The 21489-nt window shown below is 45.3% G+C and overlaps 1 protein-coding gene across 14 annotated transcripts in view; it reads left to right on the top strand.

Moving 5' to 3' along the window:
• The window catches only part of CACNA1G (calcium voltage-gated channel subunit alpha1 G), a 144744-nt gene extending 131411 nt beyond the window's left edge, over positions 1-13333 (top strand). For 12 of the 14 annotated variants that reach the window (XM_066200363.1, XM_066200362.1, XM_066200360.1 and 9 more), the window contains 3 exons: positions 2249-2438; positions 4900-5069; positions 8783-13333. In XM_066200363.1, the coding sequence (XP_066056460.1) occupies positions 2249-2438; positions 4900-5069; positions 8783-9637 (1215 nt within the window). In that variant the 3' untranslated portion in view covers positions 9638-13333. The remainder of the gene's footprint in view (positions 1-2248; positions 2439-4899; positions 5070-8782) is intronic. The other 2 variants (XM_066200355.1, XM_066200353.1) reach the window with 2 other exon arrangements.
• The last annotated feature ends 8156 nt before the right edge of the window (positions 13334-21489 follow it).

The following is a 21489-nucleotide window of genomic DNA, read 5'->3' as shown; positions in this document are numbered from 1 at the left end:
GTTTTCCTTGTTGTTGTTGTTCATGTACCTGCCTTTGGATGTTTGTGTTGTTCATAAATTTTCTGCCATGTTAGTTGACTGTCATCCTAATTAGCACTTATTTGAGAAACGTCTCTTAAACCGTGACAATATTTCCCATCATGCTTCATGGCATTCTGTGCAAAAGATTTTGTAAACTCCGTTTAACTTCTTGTACAAGGCTTTTTGTTTCAAAATTATTGTGGAGAGTTGGACAGAGGAGAAACCCTCCTAGTTTTGAATCAGATTAGACAGCCTTGTTCGACAGCATTGCTAAGTCTCAAGGGTACAGCCAGGAAAAGATGTTTATCTCCCCTCTCCAAAAAAAAAGGCAAAACCGTGTTGAGCAAAGGATTTTGTGAATTTTTATCAATTCCAAAACAGTGTTTGGTCACAACAGTTGCCCAAACTCCTGAAAAACTGCAAGCTTTCATAGCAATCTCTTCTACATGGAATATTTTTGCACTTCATTTAGATGTGGCTTTAGTTGAAAAAATATTTGGATTGGGATTTTTTTTTAATTTTTTTTTTTTTTTTTTTGGTTCAAGGAAAACTTGGATTTGATTTTCAATCAAGCCAAAACAACATGTTTTTCAAAAGTACCACTGAATCAAAAAGTCATGTGTTCCCCCTGCTCCGTAGGCTGGCCTGGGAAGATCATTTTGCAGCCATTTTGAATGGTTCTCATGAGTTTGACTCGTGAGATTTCCCCCGAGATGATCCAAAAGCAGAAATGACCCATATTGGATCCTGTCAGTGAACCTAAAGGTCCACTGAAGGTTGGATTTGGATGAGGTGTTGAATCCAAGTTCTCATGTTTGGATTCAAATAGGTCTGAGTTTGAGATCTCATGTTTCAGGCCACCTTTTCTGCTTTAAGCTCAGTAGTATGACTGTGAAACAGCATGAACTGGGTAGAAGGGGAAGGCAGGGAGATTCCCAAATCCAAACTCTCAGCTTTACAAGCACAAGTTTTGCTCTTCTTCCCCAGGCTGTATCAAGAGATTGCAGTCTCCCTTATCTAGTCTGTATCCAAACTATTCAAATCAGCAGTTTCCCAAGGACTGAAGCAAATGCTGCGTGGCAGTGAAGACCTGTTTTGTTCATTAAATTTGAATGATCTTATTTTTTTTTTCTCTTCCCTGTCTTTTCTTTTTTTTCCTCATTTTTTTTTCCTTTTTGAAAAATTCCTTTTAATCTCATCATGTTTCTTGTGCAAATAAATGCCATAGTGAAATTTTGTTTTTATGACTGAAGGATAAAATTGGGATCAAAAATATCTGTGTGGATTCCACAAAACCCATGATTCACTGAGTGAAGGGAAAACTTTTTAGAAAATAAGATCTAAAGCTTTCCAAAAATGATCAGCCAAATAAGACTACAGTGGCATAAACCTATTCCTGTGTTTTTCACTTGAGACATGTTAACAATTAAATAATTATTTCATTAGAAATACACTGGAAACATGACTTTGCTTCCATTTTTGCTAATACTCTCCAAGACAATAACACCCAAGAACATTTCTGGGATGGAGATATTTTCTTATGAAATCAGACCTGAATCCACTCAATATTGCCTCTGGGGCTGCCCATTCCAACAGTCTCTTTGGCTGTAAAAACTCCATTGTCAACATATATACAATAACCTTCGCTTGCATTAGATCCCTTCTAATTAGAGAATGGCTTTTACCCTGAAGCAGTAGGTTTAGATATCCTTTTCAATAAAATAGGTTTAGTTATTCATTATGTGAGAGGAAAATCCAATAAAATTGTGCTGTGAGCCGGAACAGAAAATATTTTTGATAGACTAGTTTTTGCATTTGGGTCGGGTTTCTTTTGTTTGTTTTTTCTTTCTTTTATTGCCAGAAGAGGAAACTACTCACCTTTGCAAAAGCCTGCCTTGCTGTTGAGGGCACCTAGGGAGTAGGGGGTCAAAGTTCTGCTGAGCATGTGACCTTTGCTGGCCTTGAGGCATGATGCCTTCTTTGCATATCCCTGAAATAGTCATGGTTTATTCCTACGGTGTGGCTTCCTCTGTTTCTGTGGTCCATCGTGTGAGAGTTTATTGACAACCCTGATGGAGGGGGATGGCTCCCTGGTAGATCCATTCGTGCACCCTGTGCATGCCCATCGTGCCATCCTGGTTGCAATGGCTGTCGCTCGCGTTTCTGGGCACTTCTCCTCTTTCCCACCTTTCCACGCCTGCCTCCCTCACGTTTCTCTTCCCCTCAGGCTGATCTCCGCTCCAAGGATGACACGCTGACCCTGTCCCCTGGCAAGGACCTGCTGAGCGTGAGGAAGCCCTCGGTGGGACGCACCCACTCCTTGCCAAATGACAGCTACATGTTCCAGCCGCCCTACTCCAGCCCCTGCCCTGCTTCCCTGGGCGACAGGAAGCCGGCACATCACAAGTCCCAATCAGGTACACATCTCTCAGCTGGGACAAGAGCAGGGTTTTCCAATAGAGGAGGAGTTGTGGTTTTCCAAGGTCTTCAGTAGGAGGGAGAAAATTGCCATTGGTTTCCAGTGGTGTGTCTAGACCTGTGTGACGGCTGTGAAAAGACCCTCCACAACTTGCAAAGACCCTCCACGATTGACAAAGCCCTGTTTAAGATAATTCCTTTCCTCAGAATTTTTTAGCAATGTGACAGTGGTCTGGCTCATCACTCACTGGCTCATAGGGGTAGATTGTCCCCCTACCTGGTTCCAAAGCTTACAGTCCCTACAGCCTGTGCTCCATCTGCCCCACCAGGCCCCAGAGGAGAAATCCCAGTACAGAAATATTTCCTCCTGTCTGTTTTTTGCAGCAGTACCTGCTCAGAAGCTCGGATGCCTATAAAATGAACATAAATGTGCTGAATTGAGAGACATGTCGGTGTGAGATGAATGGGAAAAGGAGAGTGTGGAATTGTTCTTCCCAGTGTGCATGGTTGGGATATACATCTTGGAGCTAAATTCAGAGATATTCTTAGGAACAGGGAGGGCTCTCCCTGCCTGCACCTCTGTTCCTGTCCCTGTCCTTGCAGCTGCCTCCCTTGTCCCTGTGCCCCCAGTTCCTCTGCCTGCCTGGGGTTACCTGGGGCTGGGAAGTGAATGGAGCCACCTTTAATTCGTCAGTACATGCCATCATTTTAGACATTTGTCACCGATAAGACGGGGAAGCTTTTACAAGCATTGCCATTTGAAAGCCTCTAAGTAGAACATAATTTCAGCAATGTTCAGAATGGTAGGAGATTTGAACAGATTAGGAATAAGATGTTGAAATTTGCATAGTAATAAGAATTTGGATGAATAGCGACTGTTGAACAGAAGCAAAAAAAAAAATAAATGTGGGCACAAGGGAGGAAGATGAATCTGGTGTTGTGAGAAATCTCTGCCACAATACACAATTTTCAAGGTCAAGAGTGATGTTTTGAAGAACCCGTTTGCACATAATGCTAATGGTGCAGCTAAAATCCCATTGAAAGCAATAGCAAATCTCCCATTACCTTCAGTTGAGCCAGAATTTATGGGTCTCTGTAACACTAAAGAAATTCCTGACCACACAAAAGAATCACGTCTGCTGCAGAGGGAATTTCCCGTGCTTCATTGTTAACCCTTAATTGGGATGTATTTGCACTGTCTTGAACACAAACTATGTCAGCAAGGGACTGGGTAATTTCTGAGTCCCTTCTTTTTCAAGATTTCATTTCCCGGTTTCAGTTTGGAGAACCTGGATAGCCCTATCTGACAGCTCTGGCTTTCTGGGGACAGGCATTGCACCTTGTAAATCCACAACAGGAACAACTGTTCCACTGTGGTGTAGCAAAAATACTTTGGAGAGGTAAAGCTGATGTCTTATAACCACACTAAGCAACTAAACCTTTTGTGTTTGTCTCCTGCTGGTGAAATTCCAATCGTCTTAAGCAGGCCAGAGTGCTGGGAGGTGGGTAAGGTCCCCAAATTCTGATGTATCACTGTCCCCTTCTACCTACAATGTCAGTGCTTTTCAGGGTGGGGGAAGTCACCCCCACCTGTTTACAGTTTGTAATATTATAGAGTGCAGTGAAGGCAGCAAGAGGTGCCAGGCGCCTCTAATAAATCACCACAACCAAGCCATAATATTTCAAGCTGAGAAGGTTTTGTTGTCAGAAACACTGGCACTTGCAGGAGGCATTTGTTTGAATACTCCTTCATAATGGGGCTGTTGCTCTGGGAAGGATTCCAGGACAAATGAGATTCTCTGGGATGCGGTCCAGGTTAAATGAATTGTTTTGAAAAACGTTGAGCCTGTGTGTGAGGGGAGCACACAGAGTTTCAAACCTTTTAGAAGAAGTAGCCAGCAACCACGAAGGGTCAGGAAGAGGCTGGAGAGTATGTATTTCCTTCTTCTGGGAAGTTTTGGAAAACCGGCCTTGAGAGCTGCCAGGTGCTGTTCCCTTTCACTTCATTTCCAGTGCGTGCATGCTGGTTTGGAGATCCCAGCAGTTGGTCTCATGCAGGCTCAGGCACGGAGACACCTTCTAGAGCCTTTCAAAGTCAGATGTTAGTGGTGCTCAGAAGTGAGGCTGCCTGCAAAGTTGTTGGCCCAGAAGCAGGGATGCAGGAATTTCCAGTTCAGATGAACTTGTAGTTCCTTGTCTTCTGTTCTCAACAGGAGCTAGTCCCAGTTGCATCAGGGGAAAATGCCAAGAAAAATGAAATAATAGACAATGCTGGAGTAATTTATTAGTAGATGGGAGTCTTTTTCCCAGTTCTGCAGAGCCAGTTGCTGAATTCAGTGGTTTTGCTGTGCCTGTGTGATCCAAGGTGCAGCCGAGCAGTTTTCCCTGGGAGGTCACTGAAGTTGGGACACAACCCTTGGATGAACATGTCCCATTTCTCCCTCTTCTCCCCCTCACAAGGTTCAAAGGCATCAGTGCAGTCACAGCCGGCAGACACCAGCTCCCTCCTGCAAATCCCAAAGGACCATTTCCACCATGTGAGAGCTCACGACCATATGGTGGGAGAGAGCAAGCCCCGGGTCTCCCAGCAGGCTCACTCCCCTTCTGCTGAAAGGCTGCTCCGCAGACAGGTAAGCAGAGTTATGATCATAAACCTGCTGAGCTTTTATATTGATGCATTTCCTGGTTAACCATGCTTTAAATTCAAGGAGGGATTCACAGAGAAACCTCCAGAGAACTGTAATTCTCCTACAGAAATAACAAAAAGGTTGGTGGTTTTTGATCTGAAAGCCATCCAGGAGTCTCCAAAGAATGTGCGTGATGAGTATCATGTCCTTTGGCAACATGCCTAAATGTTCTCCACATTGTTAGCACTTTATTTTTTTTAATCCTCTTCATAAATGCAGCCAAATGCTCCCCAGAGGCTCGTTGGGGTTGAGGAACTAATTCTTAACTGCTGTGATTTTTTCAGTGCTTGAAAGGACACAAGGATTGCAGGCTCCATCCCAGGCCACCCCTCCTCTGACTCCTCTGGTTTCTCAAAAGAGGAGAAGCGTTTCATGGAAATTGGTTATCTCATATGCAAAACCATCATGGGAAGCATACTGGTTTTACAGTGAGAATTGAAAATTAAAATAGTTTTCCATCAGCTGTGAGCTTTTAAAAAGTTTGAGTATATGCAAAGCAGAACGTGTTTTATTTTGCAACCAGTTTTATCTCTGGTTTTTGTCTGGCATTGATTTAAATCCTGATTCAATCAAAGATCTCAGGGATCTAATCAAAGATTCCAGTCTGGCTGATTGGAAGCATAAGTTTAGACTCATCTTTTTTTAGTAAAATACTTAAACTTGTGCCTCACTCTCACATTTTTAAGCATATTTCAATGATTGTGCAGCTGGACCAGGACCAGAAGCACATCTGATTCTGCTTTATTCAGTATTTCCATGCCTGATTTTACATACACAAAGGGGATCAGTTCTATTTTTTCAAAAGCAATTTCTTTCCCGTATGAAAATATTCCCATTTCTTTCATCTTTTAATCAACATTGACAAATTAGACAGTTGATTCATTAAGCTCTAAAAATGGATGTGAAGTACCAAGGTTAACAATTACATTAGTCTGTAATACTAAATTGACATAAGAAATTCCTTGCATGTATTTATTTGCATGGGGTTTAGCCAGCTATCCCAATCACCACTAATGGGGAAACTAATTGATGTCATGATTCCAGTTCATAACCACTCTCTCTTCCTTTCTAATGAATAACAGACCCATCCTTTTGAAGTGATCTAGCTGGAATAAATTAGCATGTTAGCCATCTTCTCCAGTCTAATTTCGTTCACATCTTTGACGGCTTCTTTTTCTAGACCTTTTCATACATTTAAGTCAATTTATTGCCCTCCCTCCCTCTCCCTGCTCATGCAGTGCAATGAACATGCTTTTGGAGTGACAGTTCAGAGAGCAAAGAGCTTTGTGACAGTGAGCAGTTACAGTCCATGGGCAAACCCATGACAGGTTGCCTTGGGCAGGCTCCTGAGCAGCCAGGAGCTCCCAGTCTGGCTAATGGGAGCAGCGAGGTTGTTCTGGTGATATTGCTGTTACTGTTAATTGCAGTCTAAATGGCCAAACACTAGGAAACTTGGTCCTTTAAGAGGCAAAATTCCCTTTACAGTCCCAGCACTTCTGCTTGCTCAGGTGCTCTCTGCTTGACTCCTTTTTATTGCTACCACTAATTTCTCAGTAGCACGTCAAGTAGCCCAAACTGGCAAAGCAGTTTGGTTTTCAGTGCCCATTTCTCCTTATCATTACACATAGTGCATGCAATTCTGATTTGGTTCTTTTTCTTCTTTTTTCTTTTTCCTTTTCTTTTTCTTTTTTTTTTTTTCTTTTCTTTGTTTCTTTCCCTTCCTGCTCATGCCCTCTCCTCTCCTGAATCCACAATAGATAAACCTTGTCCATCACATACCTGGTCCTTGCACTTTCCCTGAGCATTAAAACCTGTGTGTTTAACCTCCCTTTCCCTCCAGAGTGCTGGAGAGCGAGCACAGCCCCCACAGTAACGTCCAGTTTAGACTCCGGAATGTTTGACAATTAGCGATGCACTTGCAGAGGAAGATGAGTGGATCGGATGCTTTGGGAGAACATTCCTGCTGAGGATTGCGCTCCTCGGCAGTGCATGGCACAAAGGCTTTTCTCCAGAGGAATTCTACCTGAAATTAAACCTATATTGATTTTGTAGTTCCAGGACTGTGTATCCAAGGTGTAGCCCACACCAGGCAGTGGCTGCTGCAGGTGTACACACCTCTGGGATGGCAGAGGGTCCTTTTATTTTCAAACAAACCAGTAAAACATTTGTACTGTTACTACTAACAACAACCACAGATGCCTGTATCATAGGCAAAGAAAGAGCTGGTGGGGACTAATACTGTCGTGGTGTGCAACACAGGTTGGTGTGCAAGCAAAAGTAATGACAACAATTACTTTTTGCTTCTGTTTTCGACTTCTGTGTGGTCTGTGTCTCCTTTCAGGATATGAACATGATTTCTTCTCCCAAATACTCATTAAAACTACTGGTGCTGAGGAGACAGAATAACTTCACTCCTGACTGATTAGTTGCCAGTGTTATGCTGTGAAATTTTAGCTAGAAAGGATTCACTAGCACTGGATGAAATTGTTTGCCATATTAAATATTCTCTGAGCTGTCCCCATTGACAAAGGGAGCGCAATGTGCAGCTGCTGCAATAGACTCTGGTGTTTCTGTGCATACATGGACACATTGCAGCGGATGAGAGCTTTGCTGAATAGAGATCATTTGACTCAAATGATCCTTGTGGGACAATATTTATATAAAGTGTATGATCATTGTGGGGTGATTTGTCACAAAATTATTCCTTAGCATGAGGAATTTCATCATTTCATCTCCTTACACTTTTCTAAAGGACTGGCACCAGCTGTATGCATTTCCTCCAAATTTCCCGGTGAAGATTTTTGTCTTTAAGATCATTTAAAAGTCTTCTCAAACGGATATTCTGCCTTAAAGGGCCAGTTAACGTGGCTGATTTATAAAGCCTTTTGACAAGGAATGCAGTGCAGTGAAAAGGCAGAGCCTTCAAAACATGCCCAAGGTTCCCTCTGCCAGTGGACATTGATGCTGCGTAAGGCTCCAGACAGCCAAGGCAAAATGTGCCTTAGGAAGCCTGAACTTAAACATCGGAATGAATTGAAATAATTACAGACTATTATTAGTCCAGCTTTGCACTTCACTGTTTCCAGCTCCTGCCACAAGATGGTGTAGAGTCGTGGCTCCAGCCCGGGGACCAAAGCCAGGGACAGGCTGTTGCCTTGGTGCTGGCACACAGCGGGGTTGCTCTGGTGCTGCTGGCTCTGGAGATCCTGTTCCAGGCCCTCAGCATCACCTGAGTTAGAGAAGGGAATACACGGGCTCACTTGCACATCTTTCTCTCCTGCTCACACCTGGGCTGCTGAAATTATTGAGGGTTTTGCTGTAGAGCTTCATCCTTTGCATAACAGGAACATGAGTAAGTTTGGGTGGGGGCATTCTGGTTTTGCAGCCCTCCATCCTTACAGGAGAAAGCTAAAGGTCAACCATTTAGGAATAGTGAAGGGCTGTCACATGGGGACAAACCCACAGATTCCTGACAATGGGAATTGGTAGAACCTGCAACACAGGTTGTTATAGAAGTCAGCGGGTCTGTGCTGAGGGATCTCAGCAGAGCTGAGTGCCCTGTAAATGCTGAACCTTGCCTGTACTAATCTTTGTTTGGTCTATCTCTCTTACCTGGCAACTCCTTTCCTCCCCAACCCCTCTGCACTCTGCTACAGATGGCTATAAGGAACGACTCTCTGGATAGCAAGGAGAATCTCCACACTGAGGTGAGTGAACTCTCTGACCCAAATGTTCCCACTGTGCCCAAGGAGGAGTCACCAGTGGCTCTGACGCCCTCAGAAGCAAATGAGTTGGCTGCCTGGAGTCGGGCGAGCGTCCATACGCAGCAGCATTCCCACAATCAGTATAATATTTCAAAGCAGGCACCAGCATCCTGTGCTTGTGCAGACTCGTATCAGGAGACCCCTGAAGATTCAATGGACCAAGAAGTATCTGAAATAAACAGCTCCACAGAGCCTTTCACTTCAGAAACTTGCACAGCCTCGAGTGCCTGTTCAGAGGGTCAGCCTCTCACACCTAAGAGGAACGTGGGCAATACCGGCAACGTGATACTCAAGGACCTGAAGAAATACCACAGTGTAGACACCCAGGGTCTGCTAAAAAAGCCACCCTCTTGGTTAGATGATCAAAGGAGACATTCAATAGAGATTTGTTCCATAGAAAACAGCCCTCAGCACCATTCCACGTCCAGCTCCTCTGGCTTTATAAGTCAGGTGGTCAGCGAAATGGAATGCTTGCAAGGTACGCGGCAGAAGAAGAAACTGAGCCCTCCCTGTATATCTATAGATCCACCTGACGGGCAGAGTTTGGTACCTAGGGGACCCCACAGCATCTCACCTGCCAGTGGAGACGTTTGCTTGAGGAGGCGTGCTCCATCCTGTGAGTCCAAGGATTCGATGGATATAGGGGATTCACTGCTTCCAGACAGTATGTCAACATCTCCTACTCCAAAGAAAGACTTGTTGACACTTCCTAGCTTTTCCTTTGATCAAACGGAAATGGACTCCTGAGCTAATCTTCTGTTGGTGCCAAATGTCTTCTTCCTTTCATGTAATAGAAAAAAAAATTTTTAAAAAACTCTGTACTCCAAAATGGCACTGGGTAAAAAATTTCCAAAGAAAGATTAAAGAACCAGCTGGTTAAAAAAGTGGTTAAGCTATATCACGCTTACTTAAGCATATGTGCTGCTTAGGTAAAAGCAATATAATGTGCAGAATCTATATGTATATTATATTTTATTAAATTAATTGAATCTAGTATTGCGGGATGTAGTACATTTTGTGATTAAAGACTCATTTAATTTTCTTCTGTTTTATGTATCTCGGAATATTTCTGAGATAAAGTTGGTTTTTACAAATATTTTAACCTAAAAAAATATATATTTAATCCCTTCTTTTTTTTTTTTTGTTTTGTTTTATTTTGTTTTGTTTGGGTTTCATTTTGTTTTGCAAAGCACAAAATGTAGCCAATTAGTGCATTACAGAGGAAATGTATCCCACAGTCAGCAGTAAATAAGGATTATTTAATGTAATTTATTTTCCCCCTTGGACTTCAGTGATATTCTGGGAAAACGATTGTTTGCATAGTACAGAAATTGCAGTGGCAATTTATAAACAAAATATTCCAATCTTGCGTAAAATTGATATTCAGAGTGTGAAAGCAAGTGCTCAGACCCAGGAAGGTCCAACATGCTGATGTCTGAGGATGGTGAAGGCAGAGCCATTTAACAGTACAAGATACTGAATTATGTAAGGGTGTTATAGATCATTCACTGGCAACTCACAAAGTCACGTCAATGGTTGATTTTCATATGTTCCTAGGAAACAGGCAACAAAGGCCTGTGGTCACTTCCAAGATGTTTTTGCAGTGTCTCCAGGATGAAGTTTTTATTTTGCTGAGTTTTACACCTCCCTCATCCCTCTGTTTTCAGTGGAGCTCCTCCTCTCTGCATGCTGCGGAAAGGAGAGTGAGGTCAAGTTTAGGACTTGCAGTGGGTGAAATCAGGGCAGACATGTCACAGCAATGGGCTTAAGCACATGCCTAAAGTTAAGCTCTCGCCTAGAATTCCTGGAGGTTGATCATATTACAGTAATTCTAGAAAATTAAAATCATATGCCCATGTTCTACTGAATCAAGGCACTTCTGCAAGTTGTTTTACAGATTACATAGAAGAAAGTCTGCAGGTACTGAAATGACTGCTGATTTTCAATAAAATAGCCAGGTATTTTGCTATCGCTGCTAGAGTTAATTTACATGACCCTGACTGCAATTTTATTTCCAGTCTATCAATAGCCTTAAGCAGCAACATGATGATACAAAGTGGATAAACCCAGAATTCATGTTCTTACTTTATAACATCACTCATCTCAAAATTTACGTGTTTACTCCTGTGCTAACGCCCTCTGCCAAAAGCAATTTGTAAAACTGGACAGCACAGCCTGAAAACCACTCAAGGTTGGCCCCATTCGACACCTCCTTCTCCTCACATGACTGATGGAAGCCAGACATTAACTCCACTCCACTTCCATGAAATCACATTAAGATGTAGGCTAAATTAGACTGCAGACATGCTTTGAAGTGTGCCAATAGTCACAGGTTTGAAACCAAGTCCATGGATCGTGCCTCTGAACCAGCACAGGCAGGAAGATTTGCGCTAAATCTGTCACCCAGGAGTTTGTAACTTTTTAAGAATCACCAGTCTTTTCAAATCACTACAACATGCTGATGTACAGCCTTTTACCCATTCAGAGATTAGGTTGTTTCCACCATGTGGATCTGCATTAGCTTGGAGTGTACACAGAAGGAGAAGATGCTGTAACCTTACAGCCTGTGTGACATCCTAAGGTCCTTCATTTTCACTTGAGGATGTTTACTCCGTAAACAATCCCTACATATCCAGGAGAAATGTAAAGGCTTTCAGCAGGAAGTCAGGCAATCAGTGTATTTGAAGTAGGATGATTAACATTCTGTACTATTTACTGCAGTTAGATTAATTCTTGGCTGGGACATTTTTCCCCTCTTCATCACAGGCCCATAAGGAGCCTGCTCTCTTTGATATGCCAGCCCAAATCCAGAGTTAAGCCTATCTAAAGCAATGATTTCAAACAAACCTTTCATCAGTTGTTCCCCCAGATCATATTTAAGGAAATAATAAAATTACAGTGCATTAAGCCTGAGAAATATTCTTAATCCCTTTTTGGTTTTACACCCATAATGAGCCCTAGCTTTTCCTTTTACATGTGCTAAATAGTTCGGGAAAATAGCTAGGCCACTAAAATTGCCATCCCTGGTTCCTTAATGATTAGGATTGTGTTCACATAGCTGGAATGATCCTACACTTCAGATCCTTCCTTACAAAAAACCCACTGAACATCTTAGCTTGAAATCATGGCACAAAATAGAGATGTGATGTTGATCCAAATGCTCGACTCCAAATGTAACAGAAAGTCTAAAGGCTCTTCTATTTTAATACTTGGGGTTTTGCCTACTGACAAGGTTTGTGGAAGTAACAAAAAGTTTACATCATAAATGAATATTCAGTAAAGAGTAGCCACTAAAATATACTTTATGATGATGCTTTCAGGAAAAGAAATCCATGTAAAATAGATTGTTTTCTAAACCAGATGAGTTTTTTCTAGGTGCCCTTTTGAAAGACAAATACAAATGTACTGCAGCACGTGCAATAATACTCAAATCATTTTAAATACCTTTGGGGGGGTTTTATAGAATTTGACTTTTTTAAACAAAGTGTACAAAATCCACAGGAATTCTGTAGAATGGTTATGTTGATAGAATTTTTTATATTTTTGTAGAAATCTGTAGAGAAACTGTTAAAAGTCTGCGTAGCATCTTGGCAACAGAAGTACTCCTATCTACAAGTTTCTTTTCATAAACCAGGAGCCAGGCCTGCTCCATTACAACAGATAGAGGGTAGTTTCATAGCCTGCATCCAGGTCGTGTTCAGGAGTCAGCAGCTAAGCTCAAGTTCCACAATATTGCAGTGCTATTACTGTCCAAGAACTGTCCCCACGTAAAACACCTCCCCCAAAGCTCAGCCCCTGTCCATGGTGAAGTAGTTGCATGGCTCTCCAGCTCATTCAAGCACACCAGCACTTTACTACTGTGGATTTACTGTATGCAGGTGGGAGGAGAATATTTTGTTATTGCCAGTCTGACACAATGGGGGAAAAGAGATTGCAGACATGTCTGGAAAAACGTAAATTCCATTCTTGCAGCCCCTCGCACATAGAAATGATATTTCATAACTTGGTTAGAGGATTGTACTGTAGATATTTTGGAGGAGGGCAAAGAAAACACTGTTTTTGACTTCTATGGATTGCACTCAGCACCAGGTGTGTTCAAGGAGAAAATAAAAAAACAAGAAAAAAAAAGAAAACAAAAGCATTACCACTGTAAATTAGGCTATGCCCCAGTCTCCCCTTTTCTGCCCCTTTGGCTATAATAACCCATGTACACTATTACACGAGGTGACTAGAGTAGGCACAGTACCATTGCAATGTCCGTAACAACCTAGTATATATGATAGAACTTTGTATTTAATAGTTAATATATTGTTATACTGTATCAGGTATATAAGCCAAAACGAGGTCTTTTGGTCGGGGCAACAAAAGGTGGTACTCACGGGGAAAATTGGATTTAAATGTTCCTTTTTTTCTAAAAAAAAAAAAAAAGAAAAAAAAAAAGAAGAGTAGAAGACAAAAATCAAGTGTAAATCTTTACAACTGACAAAAACAAATGTGTCCTATTAAAAGCTTTTGAAAAGAAAAACAACGGTGCATTTCCCTTTTTTTTTGTTGTTGTTGCTGATGATAATCTGTATCACTCCAGGCAGTCAAGCCTTTGGTCATGTTTTAATTGTCAGCAGTTGGAGAAGGTCGCAGCAGCAGCAGCAGCCAGGGGGCTGGAAGGAAGACTGGCAAATGACGGCCCTTTGTGGAGCAATTTGATGTGGCCACAAGCAAATCTGACCCTGGACACTGCCCAGGGTGTGCAGAGTGACCAGCAAGATCATTGGCTGTGCCCTTTTGGATCCCTCTGACTTGGCAGGAACAGCTCTTGGTGATGCTTGAGGATGTCAGGACTGCAGTGGAGAGAGCTGCAGCCAACAGGGATAAAGGACTGAGGAGAAGGGGCAGATCTGATCTGTCTCTGAAGAGGAAGATGCTGGACTTTTCCACTCTTTCACATCTTTGGGATTTCCAGCCTGAAATCCACTGCCTGGGGGCTGAAGGGCAGCAGGGGCTCAGAGCTCAGGTACTGCTTAGGTACCACCAGAAACATTTCATAGAAGAGTTTGAGGTGGGAGGGACCTTAAAGCTCATCCAGTCCCACCCCCTGCCATGGGCAGGGACACCTTCCACTATCCTCGGCCACTCCAAGCCCTGTCCAACCTGGCCTTGGACACTTCCAGGCATGGGGCAGCCGCAGCTTCCCTGGGCAACCTGTGCCAGGGCCTGCCCACCCTCCCAGGGAAGAATTTCTCCCTACAGTCTAACCTAAACCTGCCCTCCTTCTGTTTGAAGCCATTCCCCCTTTTGTGCTGTCCTACAGGACCTTGTTAAAAGGCTCTTCAGGGGTTTTTAGTGAATGACCTGTGGAGCTCCCAGCACAAAATCTCCTCTCCCCTGGGGAGCAGCCACTGGAGGGAGGAACCAGACACCGGGCTCTCCGCAGCCCTGCTCCTCACTACCTGGAATGATCTGATTGCTCCTGCAGCAGGAGGGACCCTGAATTGACACCCAGAGCAGTTTTCTTGTCTAGAGGATGTTTTGATAAAGTAATCCCTCAGTAGAAAACAGCAGGAAGGATATTAGTCCTTAAACAGAGGGAAAATGTGGATCTGTTCAAAATCCCATGCAAATCCACTCCAGGTGAGCTCTGTGATGTGTCTGTGTTGTCCAGGCAGCGGGGCCAACCACAGCAGGCTGAAACCACTGAAATGCCTTCCCAGCCCTCCAAGCCTGGAGGATCCACAGGGCATTAGGGTAAGCTGGGCTGAGCCAAGGAAGCAGAGCTTCTCACAGGCTCAAGCACTTCACACCTCTCTGCTCTCAGGTGAGTTCAGTCCTTACGGGCAACAACAAATCACTTCCTTTCCAAAACTGGTATGCAGAGGAGCTTGTGAGAGGGTTTGTTTCTCTTCTCTGTTTTGTGAGTGTTCCTGTATGAAGCTCTCCTGCTGAGTTTTGCTGTGGTTTTTCAAAGGCTTCAACCCAGGCTGGCTGCTTATGGGTGTGCTCTCAATTTCCTGAGCTTGGGCATGGCACTTTGTTATTCCATTCCTTGAGTAATTGGGATACCACATGCAACCATGCTTTCTGTGTAATGGTAACCATGCCTAGGGAAGCAGCACTTTGGACTTAATTTATTTCTTGGTTCAGACAGGTGTGACCACGTCCTGCTTCAGCAGAGCAGTGTCCCACCATGGGCACACCACATCCCTCAGCTGGAGCTCTGCTCAGCTCTTCGAGATGAGAAATAGGAAAGGCTTTTGTATTTCAGGTGTTCCAGAGACACAAACACAGAAACACGTCAAAAATGCGACCTGCACTAGAATCCCCCCCCCAAAACAGGGTAGGAAAAAAACAGTTTAAAGAGATGGCTCCCTTTATTGCCACCAGCACCGCGCAAGGGGCCCGCTGTGACCGGCTGACAGAAGTGAGGATCCTGCAGGTCAAACGGTTAAGGCCAGGGAAGTTTGGGGGGGCCCAGCCCCACTGCCCGGAGGTGGGCGAGGGTCCGATGCCGGCGGTGTCCCGCAGGCTCGGCGGCAGCGCCGGGCGCGCTCCGAGCGCGGCGTTCTGCTCCCACCTAGTGGGCGTGGGGCGAGGGGTCGGGCGAGCCGCCCCCCTTACCGGGGCTGGGACCCCCTGATGCCGGGGACGAGGCTCAGCAGGACCTTCTGCCGCCCGTGAGGTGCTGTGTTCCCGGCTGGGTGCTGCAGAAACAGCGCAGGATCGATGTGTCTGTGCTGGGCATCACAGAACCGCTCAGGCTGGAAAAGCCCTCAAACATCACTGACTGAACCCGATACTGCCGATGCCACCACTAAACCATGTCCCCAGGTGCCACATATACATGCCTTTCGGATGCCTCCAGGGATGGTGACTCCACCACTTTTCCTGTTCCAGTGCCTTAGCACCCTTTCAGTGACGATGTCTTACCTTAGATCCAATCTAAACTTCCCTGGCACAAGCTGAGGCCATTTTCTCTTGATCTTTTCTTGTTACCAGGAGAAGGGCCTGACCCCCACTTGGCTGCACCCTCCTGTCAGGGAGTTGTAGAGAGTGAAAATGTTCCTCCTGAAGCTCCTTTTCTCCCGGCTGGGCCCCCCCAGCTCTCTCGGCTGCTCATCAGACTTGTGCTCCAGATATTTCCCCAGCTCTGTTCCCTTCTCAGGACACCCTCCAGCCCCACAATCTCTTTTATGTAGTGAGAGGTCCCAAACTGGCCCTAGAATTCGATGTGTGGCCTCACCAGCACTCAGTACTGGGGTATGGTCACTGCTGTGGTCCTGCTGGCCACACTATTGCTCACACAAGCTACATTTGACCTTCTTGGCCAAATGGTTTCTAATTCTGAGGGGATTTTCAATCACTGAATTTATAAAAATCCCAGTTATGGGAGGAGGAGAGGAAGGATTTCTCCCACTGTGGCAGAGCCCTGTGTGCTTGGTGCTGTGCAACCTTGCTCAAAGCCACCAGGCCCCTCAGACCCACTGGCACTGCTGCCCCCCGGCTGCTTGTGCAAAACCCAGGGAGATAACGACCCATCCTGGGGCTCTCCGGCTGTGGCAGCACCCGAGAGGCATTCTTGTCCCTCCACATCCTTATAAACAGCACAGGCTGCCCTGCGGGGCTGCGCACTCACAGCAGCTCCTATCCATCCACAGCCTGTGGGCTCCAGAGGGCTGTTTAACCTCTGCTCGGCCCGGTGTGGTAGGAGGAGGAGGATCACTCCAACAGGGTTTGGGGTTTCGCCGGGTGCAGGCTGAGTGCCTTTCACTAGATGGCAACGACACGAAGTTCCGCCTGCAGATTGGTGAGCACGAGCTCAGGCTGCACCTGAGGTCCACAAAACCTGCTGTTCCTGTTTGCTTTGGTGTGGTCATCAGCGAAAGCCTCGCTGGCACTTTCACAATTGAGGGTGATTAGACCTTAAGTTGGATTTTACATGTTGTATTCAATGCTTTAGTTACATTTAAACCACACTATTATAATCCTGCAGCATCCTCTGGCATTTTCTGTTATTGCTTGAGTCTCTGGATGCCGTAATTGGGAAGTTTTCAGAGGTCCCGAATAGATTAACTTTCCGTATCTATGAAATACTTTAAATAATGTAGCCAAAGACCCCAGCAGCTCCAGCTGGGAACCGGAAAGGATGGTTAAATCACTTTATTGCTTACTGCTAACAGCTATTTTGTGGAATCAGAAAGCAGAATTCAGCTATTTTGGGGGAAACCAGGAAGAAGTGAGCATAGGAGTCATTCTACAAAGAATATATACTGAAGTGGACAGCATGTGCCGTGCTGACATCTGCAAAGGCAGTACAGGCATGCCCTGCCACATGCCACCAGCTCATTGTAGTCAAGGGCTGGTGACGACTCCACGTTTATTCAAACAAAGCAGGACCAGTTGTTTGTATTTATGCAAACATTGTGTGCCCATTTTGTGGGCAAGAAATCCTGAAGAGTTTCAGCCCATTAAAAGTAGGAGGAGTTTGTGAGGTGGCCGAGTTGGCAGGGGAGAGGATAAGCTGTGACAATTGTGTCAGGGGCTGAAGTAGGACAGTCTTGGCCTTAGCTCCGGAAGACCCAAGTGTCATGTGCTGTTTGTCTGTGTCTGTACATCAGTCTGACCTCCATCTGCAGCCAAGCCACCCACCAACCAGGGTGTGTTACACCTGCCATGGCTCCTGCCAGCCTCTATAGGCACCAGAAAGCATGTCTGTGGGATTATCTAACACTTGAGAGAGACACCCAGTGCATTTAGAGTTCAGCTGCCCACAGCTGGAGCAGCTCCAGTATCACCTTGGTGTGATCTTGGCAGTTCTCAGCATGTCTAAATTCTTCTCCTGCTCATTGCTCTCAATATGAAGTGCAGGAGCACTCATGGAATGGGGCACATTGGTATTACACAGAGTGTCCTGGAGGAGTCATACAAACACCATTTTCTCCTTTCACAGAGACTTGATGAATTATGTGGACCTCACCTCAGCCTGCAGCAGGAATGGCCTTACGGTGCAGCTCCAGGCCAAATGGAGTGTGGACCCAAGATCCCTGTGCTGGTTTCCCAGGAAACTGCCACCTCTGTACTTCTGTCAGGGAATCTTGCCTTCCACTCCTCCAAAGCCATGTAGCTGGTATGTGCCCAAAAGCAGCACAGTGAGTAAAAACTGAGGCTAAAATTCCCAGCCCACTCCCTCATCTGTTTTATCATGGGACTTCTAAACCGCTCATTGCACATGCCAGAAATGAGGAAATCAAATCCTTTCTTGCAAGAAGGGAGTTGTTCATATTTGCAAGAGCGTTGAGAAGAAGAAAGCCCAAGTCTGCCGCTACTCTTTCAGTGTTAACTTTAAGCAGAGTTTGTTACAAGTTCCCATCTTACATGTGTTAAAACAAGGTGTCCCCCCCTTTTTTATGAAGTAAATAGGGCCTTGCTGTAAATGCACCCTCTTTGGCAGGCTCTTTTTCTTACCATCTGTAAAATATGACACCTCTGTGGGTCTTGGAAAGGAAGCTGAGCCTCTGCTGTTCCAAGCAGAGAAAGAAGGTGATATTTATAGTCAACTAACCCTAAAACTGCGACTTTCAGAGCTGCACATGCTCAAGATATCCCCAACCCTCAGCTCTGAATGTGCTTCTTTATACAGGTCTCTTCAGGAGTCGGCCACACTTCATCCTGCTGTAAATGCTTTGAGAATTAGCATGAAGTGTGACGCGGAAAGCAGCCTGCCTCATACCTGGCACCGTGCTTACACAAACAGCTTCTCCCTCATTTTACCTCCTGTCCTGCCCCAGTCAATCACTCCAGTTGATATCTAGGCTCTCCTGCATGGCCTGGGTGTGCCTGGAGACACTTCCTGACTGCCCTGGCTTGACCTGCTCAAGGTGTTAGCAGGTCAAAAGCCCCTTACTGTGCAGCTGGCATGAAAAAGAAGATCTGAATGCATTATTGCTGAATGGATCCTGATCAGATCTTGCCACTCCCTGGAATAAAGAATGAATGTCCGGTGAGAGGAGGTGAGTTCATGGCTCCCTGACATTTGCAGCAAAGGTGCCATTTCATTTTCCTGCAGGGCCAGCCTACATTTGAGGGAACATCACAGGAGTAATAACATGTTCTAGGTACCTCCATCTCTGTTCCCATCATTAAATGGAGGCAGGACCAAAGTGAGTTGCCCATGACAGTGCTTCAGGCTCTGCTTTGCACCCGTGTCAGCAGAATCCTTTACCATGGCCCTTCCCAGGAGCTTTTAAGCTTCCCCCTCTATCTTGTCTGTCTGAGAAGTTAATACTTCCTTAATTCCTGCCTTTGATTTTTCCCTCTCTGCTTGTCTGCTTCGCCAGACAGTCCATGGAAGTCAGGGCAAAGCCAGTGCAAGTCACAGTGTCTGTTGTGAGATCCAGGCTGCCCAGTGGCTCCCCTTGAGCTCAGGAGGGATGCAGGGGGAGCTGGCACCCCAGCTGGCACCCACTCATCACTACCATCCTCTTTAATGGCATTAACTGCTACTGACAGCAGAAGCATTAATTTGGAACATGAAACAAGTGGCAGAATTTTTTAGGGCTCCTTATTTAGAGTCTTGTGAGACCAAGGGAAGTACCCTAATTCAGGACCCTCCTCTATGATATGGTAGAAAAAAACATGAGGTTCAACAGAACCACCAAAGTCAATAATTTAGTCAGGAATTAATTCACATGTCAATTGGACTGTGCAGCAAGCACACTGATAGAGTAAACCTCTCCCTTCCTGTACACACAGCCTACAGTAGCTGCTTGTGAGGTGCCTCTGTACCTGTGACATCACACAATGTCAGAGCTGGTCTTAATTTTGAGCACATTCTCAAAGTGCACCCAATCCTGCTCCTTGGTGCAAGAAACACAGTGGAGCATGAAATTCTCAGCACTTCTCTTGGAGCAGTTGCTCTCAGAGGTTGTTGCAGGAGCAGAGATTTAAAAGGCCATAAAGGAGTAACTCCCAGCTATTTCTGAGTTTTCTTAAAACTTTTATTGCAGTGCAATTCCACTGAACAAAAGTTTCGTAGTAAGACTTCCAAGGCCAACCCACTGTGACCTCAGATCTCATTCACCCAGTTGGCTAGGGCTTCCCTAGTGTTTCCTCCAGAGGGCTGCAATGTGATAATGGTGATTAGCCTGGCTCAGTCTGACATTTCAGATCTTGTAGGCAATCACCTGAGAACCTTATCTTGGGAAAGAGCTTATCTTTCCACACTAATGAGAACAGCACACCTTTAGCCAGGTTATAGTAAATGCCTAAAGCAAATTCTTAGCAGTGCTCATGGCTTTCTCTGATAGCACTTTGGGTGGGAAACAGTCCCAGTATCTCCATAAAAGATTAGCAGAATATTTTTTTTTAGGGATGACATAATTTTGGGACACAGCAGCACTGCCCTTCTTTGAGGCACTGGAACGGGTTGCCCAGAGAAGCTGTGGATGCCCCACACCTGGAAGTGTTCAAGACCAGGGCCCTGAGCAGCCTGATCAAGTGGGTCCTCCATGGCAGGGACTTGGAACTAAGATGAGCTTTAGACTCCCTTCCAACTCAAACCATTCTGCGATTCTCTGATTCTCTGACTTATTATTCTATTCTACTCCTTTTTGTTCTGGTGAACATTTTTGACCACATCCTTCTACCTGAGAGTTCCGCATGTTACAGAACGGAAAGGAACTCAGACACTTAAAATACTGAAGTAGATTTGTGGCCACAGGGTTACTTTGTGCGAGATGATGTTAATCGAACCAGATGCTGCAGCAAGTGGGTGAACAAACAGCACGTGTTGGAAGGTCAATAATACTGCAGAAGTCCTAATAAAAAGGAAAGCAAACAGTGCTTCTGCATCACGGGGAGGTGAAATCCAGATTGTGTCCAAGGTGCTACACTACAAAACCTATTAGATACATATAATCACGAAAATATATTGACTGAAGGCTTTTGAAAATGGATCCTTGACACAGGTTTAATCACGTGTTTACAGCAGAAGCAATCAGCATCAAGAAAGAGGATGCGGATGGATGGAGAAGCAATGTGATATTCACTTAAGTCCTGCTGGGGAAATCACACTCCACAGAACTCTGAAGGGGAGACAAGAAGCCTCTCCATGATGTTAACACTAGCCTGAGTGGTCGAGATGGATGGACACAGTCAGCCCAAAGCCAGCAAGTGACCCAGCTTTGCGCACTCCTCAGCACACACCTGAATGATGTGGGTCGGAAAGGACCTTAAAATCATGTTGTTCCAACCCTCCGCTATGGGCAGAGATGCCACTCACTAGACCAAGTTGCTCAGGGCCCTATCCAACCTGGCCTGCAACACTTCATGGGATGGGAGTTTACACAGCTTCTTCTTGACACGTGGGTACCACCAAAGCCCTCCTCCACGAGCAGAGGCGTGGCTATCCCAGCAGGTCGCACTGAGCTGGGGGCGCTGGGTTGTCGCCCACGGTGTGAGGTGCCCGGGCTCAGGAGCAGAGGAAGGACAGCCCCTCATCGGAGCCGGCTCCGGCACCGCCCAGGTGACACCTTGTCCCGTCCTCAGGGCCCCTCCTGGCCCCAGCAGGGCCGGTGCGGGCTCCTCCCGCCGCCTGCGGGGAGGGTGGG

Source organism: Chamaea fasciata, unplaced genomic scaffold (assembly GCF_029207755.1).
Source record: "Chamaea fasciata isolate MVZ Bird 193981 ecotype frontalis unplaced genomic scaffold, bChaFas1.0.hap1 SCAF_19, whole genome shotgun sequence".
Classification (NCBI taxonomy): domain Eukaryota; kingdom Metazoa; phylum Chordata; class Aves; order Passeriformes; family Sylviidae; genus Chamaea; species Chamaea fasciata.
The sequence above is the reverse complement of the archived record's forward strand: the minus strand, read 5'-3'. Positions and strand labels throughout refer to the sequence as shown.